General features: G+C 30.0%; 1 protein-coding gene across 2 annotated transcripts; it reads right to left on the reverse strand.

The window, feature by feature from the left end:
• Positions 1 to 203: 203 nt before the first annotated feature.
• On the reverse strand, positions 204 to 3,003 carry LOC107873310 (omega-3 fatty acid desaturase, chloroplastic-like). Of its 2 annotated transcripts, NM_001325029.1 has the most exon segments (12): positions 320 to 516; positions 519 to 536; positions 538 to 551; positions 553 to 699; positions 786 to 923; positions 1,154 to 1,234; positions 1,329 to 1,514; positions 1,592 to 1,684; positions 1,763 to 1,829; positions 1,948 to 2,281; positions 2,284 to 2,306; positions 2,308 to 2,554. In NM_001325029.1, coding segments are annotated over 12 exon segments (1,320 nt in total). In that variant the 5' UTR covers positions 2,517 to 2,554; the 3' UTR covers positions 320 to 506.
• Between the last annotated feature and the right edge of the window lie 4,733 nt (positions 3,004 to 7,736).

Here is a 7,736-nt window from a genome sequence, read left to right on the forward strand (position 1 = left end):
ACTTTTAAACACTCACATTTAAGCCAGAAAAGTATAAAAAAAAGCCAAAAATAGGGTCTCCCAATTTTTAACTTATAAGTTACTTTTTAAAAGCTCATCCAAACACCCTCTTGCCACTGTTTTCAAGACTTAGGACCCTATGACCTCCTAATCACGTGGCAACAATTTTATAGGCTCCCGTCATATCCATGCACAGCAAACAATAAAATAAAAGTTGTGGACTGGTATCTTTTTATAATCATTTCCGAATCCAGAATACGTAATACTAATATACTTTCTCGGTCAACCCAACAGGAGGTCGTTTATAAGGTCCTCAAGATAGTAGTAATATCTTTCTCCACTCAATTATTACAATATGGAAACAATTGAATATAGAACTTTCCCCATTCTTTAATGGAGGGGGGGAGCTAGCTGACTCACTTGTGGTTATACAACCAACTTGAATCGAATGAGCATGTCCATAGTGTTAGTGAAAAAGAATCACCTGCCTGATTAACAGGTATTTGCTATACTAGGATTCTATTTCTGACATCCAGAAAGGTTAGGATCAGTTTGATAATATACTACGTTCCCTGTGTCACTGACATAGTGATCCTCCTCCATGCTTTTAATGAGATATCCCAACAAGTAAAATGGTAGAGGCCCTGACTTCTTTGGCTCCTTATAATATTTCCCTAACACTGGTTTAGCAGCTTCAGTCTGCAAATCCAAAAATAAAGTAACTTAAGACCAATAGACGTCATTCGGAGCAGCAGCTTAATTACATAAAATGCTGTGATACTTACTGCTTCTACCAAATGATAGTGTGGGATTTGAGGGAAGAGATGATGTATCACATGTGTCCCTATGTCATGGTGGATGTTGTTAATCCATCCATAATCACGGTCAAGCGTTGTAAGCCCTCCTCTCAGATAACTCCATTCCTGTTTCATACATACATAATCAATTATCCAATTCTTTTTTATACAATAGGAGTAACTAACAACTAAACTTATATCCCAAAAAAGTGGGAGTATAAAATAGTAGGAGTAATATTTTTCAAGACATGAAAAGACTTGTTAGAACGTGTAAACACAGAAGCATTTCATTTGGTATTCTGGCTTAGTGGTAGGAGATACTGGCATAATGTTAAACAGCAAAATCAAAATTATACCTCTCCTCTGTACCAAGGAAGTTTATCATCATGGCCATGGTGATGCAAATAGGTAACTATATCCAGCCACATGACAAAGCCCTACAATGTTGAATTGAATTTAAGGTTAAATAATGTGAGTCTAAAAAGAAGAAACAAAAAGTTAGGGAAAAGGAAGGTTGGAAAATTGACTAACCCAATAGGGAATGACATAGAGCTTAAGCAATTGGATAGGACCCATGACAAAGGACAAACCCACGAGAAATGCAGCCATTGCCGTCCAGCACAAAGTTGAAGTAATCACATCTTTCTTCTCACTTGGGACAAACAAATCACTGTTTGAATCAAAGTGAGAACCTTTCTTTCCAGGGCTTCTACCCCACTGTGATTATTATGAATGGTGTCAAAATATTTTGTTTCAAAAGTAGTATGGAGAAAGAATACGAAGTAGGAACTCACCAGGTAGAAAGGATATGCCAGCAAGGGGAAGGGTAGAGTGAACCTCAATTTCTTTGTGGCATAATCCAAACTGTTGTAAACCTTCTCAGATAACTGGGAAGAGCAAAGAGGGTTAGAGGGAGGCAAAAATAATAGTAGTTGTTTTTGACAAGTGCATCAAAACAAACTTACAGGATGCCAGGACTCGTCATTCTCAACATGTCCATGGTTCTGATGATGAGTCCTGTGGCTTATTCTCCTGAAACATGAATTTAAACAATAACCAATCAACCAATTAGATAGACAGACAGACAACAGTGTTGCTTGGATTTGAAAAGGGAAAAAGAAAAAGAGTTTTGAAGAAAGAAATTACGAACCATCCATGGTAAGGAACAAGAATGGAAGAATGAAGGATATGTCCAGCAACGCTGTTCAACTTGTGGTTGTTTGAAAAGCTTCCATGGCCACAATCATGACCGAGAACGAAAAGTGCCCAAAACATTGTACTCTGAGCAAACCAATAAAGAGGCCAAACAACCCAATTGTTCAAATAAGCAGCGGCAGCCGCCAGTCCCAAGACAATAGCGACATCCCTCACGACATAACTCATGGACCTCCATGGATTTTTGACCCAACAATGCTTAGGAATAGCTGCCCTAATATCAGATAGCTTGAATGGGGGTGGTGCCCCTGGGTCGAAATATTCATCATTACTTGTTCTTGTCTTTTTATTATCCTCTTTTTCTTCTTCTCCCACAGTTTGGATCCTAAGTGGTGCACTAACCCTCAATGCCCAGCAGTTCCTCGACACCAGATCTGTGCGTGTAGGTGAAATTCTCAGATTTATATTGGTGGTGGCGGTGGAGCTAGCTAACCCTGGTCTGGGCTTTGGGTAGATTCTTGGCAGTGGTCTGACACCACATTCTGATAGAACCCAACTTGCCATTTTGGGAGAAAAAAAGAGAAAAGCTCTCAATCTCTCTCTCTTTCTCTCTTCCCTCAATCAATGAGGAGGAGAGATGCAGATATAAAAAGGCAAGATCTCAAATTAAAATTATATAGCACTAGTATCTTTCTTTCCCTTTGGCTAAGGACTAGTTGGATATGTGTCTCTCCTTCAACTAGACCTACAGAAATCTCAACTTGTAGATTATCTTGTTTCTCTTATCTCTTCATGGTCCAATTGTTATATAGTTGGACATGATATCCACTATTAGCACACCTCTGTTTCTTCTGCCTTTCCTATTCAGATATCCGCCTCATCTGAACACTAAATAAAAAGGAAGAACGTGATTTTTATGCGAATAAACTAAGCGTGTCCCATTGTTGGTATTTTCATCGACTCTCAAGTCTCAACCTAACCTTTTTCTCCTCCACAATTTAATTTTCCTTTCTTGCTGCTTTCAAATACTGATACCATCGTCAAACTGGTTGACTAGCTATTAGTAACTAATATAATAAGTATAATACAGGAAAAATGTTTTGTTTCTACCATGCACTTTACACGAAATTACTCAAAAAATATTCGAATTTTAAGAGGATTTTATTTCTTCTGGATTAATTGAAAATATATTTTTGATAACCTTAATGGCTATACAATACATACATGGCACATTAGTGAATCAACACATTGAAGATTCACGTAGGCATGCGTATATACCAAGTAGGCATTAAGATTGCCAAAAATATGATTTTAATTAGTCCAGGGTAATAGGATCCTTTTAAAGTTTGGCTGTATCTCAACAATTTCGTGTATAGTTTAGGATGAAAATAGTGCATTTTCTCCAAATATAAAGGGATGGGCATGGTACGGTATTTTAAACTTCGATACGGTAACTTCGGTTTTCGGTATCTAAAAGAACAATACCATTACCATATCAAATTAGTTCGGTATGATTCGGTATTTTTAAATTCGATTTCGATATTTTATAGTATAGTAATTCGATAACCATACTTTATTTGATTTATAATTACAAATATTCATATAAAAAAACTATAGTTTTAAATTTTAAAAACGACTCAATCATGTTAGGCTAACAAATATCTTTGTTAATCAATTACACAAAAATAACATTTCAATCACGATTGAATAGTCCGAGATGCAAATTCTAAATAAGAGTACCTAAACTGAAGCATAGTACTCCTAAATAATAAGCTTTCCAAAATTTTATTTTTGAATAAAAGCTATTTTTGTGTTCAATTGGCTAATGGATGATATACAAATATATTTAATAATATTAAATATAATATATATGGCTTTTATACGTTATTAAAAAACTTTGGTGCGGTATACGGTATTTCGATATATATTGCATAAATACCAAATATCGTACCAAATATCAAAATAATTTAAAATTCCTACCAAATACCATATCAAATACCATAACATCCATACCGCGGTATAAAAAATTTCAATTTCGATCTGATATTCAGTATATACCATACCTTGCCCACCCCTATATAATACTATATAAACAAAAATATACTTCTTTCTCCCTCCCACCCAATTTACGTGATACTTTCCAATTTTATTTTAATTAGCCCTCTTGGTAAACCTTGTTTCAATTTAGTTATTCCTTTTATGAAATTAAGAGAACTATATTATGTTTTTTAAATATTATTTTTATTATTAAATGACTACATACAGTTATATACTCAAAATTATATTTTTAAAGCATATTTTCTCCGTTTCAAAAAAAAGGATCTACTTTTTTTAGTCCGTTTGAAAAAAATGATCTCTTTCTTTTTTTGATAATATTTTAATTTCAACTTTTCATATGGCATATTTAGGATCACAGGATTAAAGGACATTTTGGTACATTTGACATAATTTTAATTTAAGATCATAAGATTCAAAAGTCTTTTTTTATTTTCTTAAACTTTGTGTCAAGTCAAAATAGATCATTCTTTGTTAAACCAATGAAGTAATTAATAAGACTAATTTTGTAATATAAGTTCCTGATAAATATTCTCTTAAGGAGTCACGTCAACTAAGTGTTAACTATTCTAAAACAGGATGAGCACTTTTTAAGGCAAATAACAAAAACCAATTTTATATATCTATATATATATATATATATATTAAAATAAGAGAATGTTGGTCCATCCTATGCGACATGCCTTAGAGACCTCTAGTTTTATTTATCTTTTTGTGGGTTTTTTGACATTAATTAAGTTTTTTTTTCATTTAAATATTTATGTGTTTAAAGAAAATTCAAAGGTCACTATATTTAACTCTATTAATTATATAATAATTTTAAGAATGAGGAAGAGTGGAGTTAGTAATGTGGAAAGTCTCTTATAGTAAATATATAATACTTACTCTATTAGAATGGGATAGTACATAATCTGAAAATTCTTCAATATTGCTACAATGTTCATTTCCACCTTCCTTTGCATATATAAAAGATAAAGTTGTACAAACCAAGTTTAAGTAACAACCTGACCTTTTAGGTTAATATTTGCTTAAGCTTTGTGTTTCTACTTACTACTTTTTGTTTGAATTTTCTCACTAGACCAAATGTGAAACATGTATTTTAAAGGTCACATGTTTTTTTTTTTTTGTTTGTTTTTGATCTTTTTTTTTTTGGTCCCTTCTGAATATTATATTTTTCTGTAATTTCTTTCTACTTATGCAACACATGTTTTTTTAATCCTTTCTTGATTTACAAATTGTAGTAGAAACGACTGACTTGTGAGGGAGTTTTTAGAATGTAAGAACCCGTTAGTACCGAGAGAAATAGCGAGTTGAGTTTATTACTTTGGATATGATTTTTATACTAGAAGGTATTTTGGCCTCATTTTAATTAATTGTAAATTTTTATTATGTCTTTGAATAGTCACCAAGGTTTCTATTTGGCTAGATCGATTTAATGCATGTTGAAATAAGGAAAAATCTGGTGTACATCTTGAAGAAAATTCTGAATGAAGGTTTATTATTTGACATCAAGAACTTTAAGGTTATTATTGAAAGCAATGGAACATATAAACCATTTAGAAGTAATAGAGCACTTTTCTTCTTTTTGTTCAATTCTCTCTAATTTAAATTATGTGGTATATCACTGAAGCTCACATTTATTTAATTTTAATCCTCTTGATTTTTCATTATATTTTCTTATTTAAAATTCAACTTTCATAATTAAACGCCTCAATTGAATATGTTTTCTTAAAATATCAACCTCTTATCTGCTTAATCACCGTACAACCCATTAAACGCCTCAATTAAGTATGTTTTCTTAAAATATCAACCAATTGAGATATTTTCTTAAAAAAAATTCACCTCATAACCTAACATTAAACTATGTCAGCTAATTAAAAAGGCTATGATAAAAAATTGAACCCATTCAAAAGGTAGAAGTTTGAATGATTAAGAAATATATATATATGAGTATATATACTTATTGTTGTTTATTTTAGAATTTTTAATTAATTATTTATTCAAAATAAGTTATGTATTCTAAAAAAACAAGACTCTATAACATAAATTTACACTCTGCATCAAAGGAAAACATGAAATACTTTTCAATTAAATATTTTATTGCTGAAATAAAAATTTACTGATATTTCGTTATATAATTTTTTATTTTTTTTAAATATACAATCTACTGATAATAATAAAGTTAGAAATAAAAGAAAAGATATGACATTTTCTTTGATCAAGAAGTAAGTTTATCTTTATTCTCTTTTTGGGATTTTCTTTATTTTTTCTCATTTATGTTCTAGATTAAAATAAATTAAAAAACACTCATTTATTTCTCTTAATTATATTAAATATTAAATGTTAAGAAACTAAAAAGTCACCAAATTTTTTTATTATCATAACCCCTAAAATAATTAATAGTCACATTCATGACATTATTTATTGTTTCATATTATAGTTTACAAATGAAAATATTGTAAGACATTGTAAACATTGATCGCATTACCTTTTGGCGTTATTACATCCATGTTAAAATTTGACCTGGGGTATAAGGTGAATGCTATATAGTGGTGATCAACTTGTGATAATGAATATCGATAAGAGTTATAAAGATTGAACATCGATTTATATATTTTTATTTTTATTTTTAATGATTAAATTCGTAAGAGTGATGTTGCATTATTTATTTTTTTATATTCAAAATGTATATACTCGATAAAACTAAAATATGTATATTTTTGTTTTTGAAAATTAAAAAAGATAGAATCAAATAGAAAAAATTGAATACAATTATAGAAATTTAGGAAATAAAATATTCAGATTTGAAAAATCAAGCATTACAAACTAATACTAAAATTCAGAATTCAATTTTAACATAAAAAAAATATATAGATAAACAAAGAAATTTGAATGCACCCAAACACTAACACAGAATATCCGTTATATAGATGTAGGCATGCGGTTAAGTATTGTTTTTCGAATCCCTTTTATTATATATTGTTAATTATTAGCCCTTAAATAGAGGCACTGTAAGACTTTTTAGAAACGATTGCATTTTTTTTTAAGTTGCTATGTTTTTTATATTTATTATATTCATGCTCAGTCGAAAAATTAAATGAAGACTATTATGTGGTGTTCGGTATTATGGGAGTGGATATCGACAAAAACTCGAAAGATTGTTCATTAATTTCACATATTTTTTTCTTCTATTTTTTTTATGATGGTTGAGGTTGTATAAATGAGTCACATTAGTTATTTTTGAGATAATTACATAACTTAGCCAATATTGACTCCTAATTACCTTATTTAGCCTAGTTTCAATTAATTACAATTCATAGTCTCCTCTTGCCTATCAATTTTTCATAATTATAGTCTTTCTCATGTATTTTTCTTTCTCTATTTTCTATTACTTTCCTTTTTTTTCTTTTTTTTTTTTCATTTTTCAAATTTTTCCTTCATTTTTTCTTTTCCTCTTTTTTTCATTTTCTCTTTCATTTCTTTTTCGTTTTCCTTTTTTTCTTTCATATTTTATTTTCTTTTTTATTTTTTCGTCTTTTTTTTTTCTTTTATTCTCCTTCTTTTTTTGTATTTTTTCTTCTTTTTCTTGCATTTTTTCTCCTTTTTTTCTTTTTCTGTTTTTTTTCTTTTTTTCATTATTGCTAACTAGCAAATACAAATACAAGTGTGAAATATGTTTTAATTTTCTTTTTCATTTTCTTTTTTCCTTTTGTATTTTTTTTCTTTTTT

This window comes from Capsicum annuum, chromosome 6, assembly GCF_002878395.1.
Source record: "Capsicum annuum cultivar UCD-10X-F1 chromosome 6, UCD10Xv1.1, whole genome shotgun sequence".
Lineage (NCBI taxonomy): Eukaryota > Viridiplantae > Streptophyta > Magnoliopsida > Solanales > Solanaceae > Capsicum > Capsicum annuum.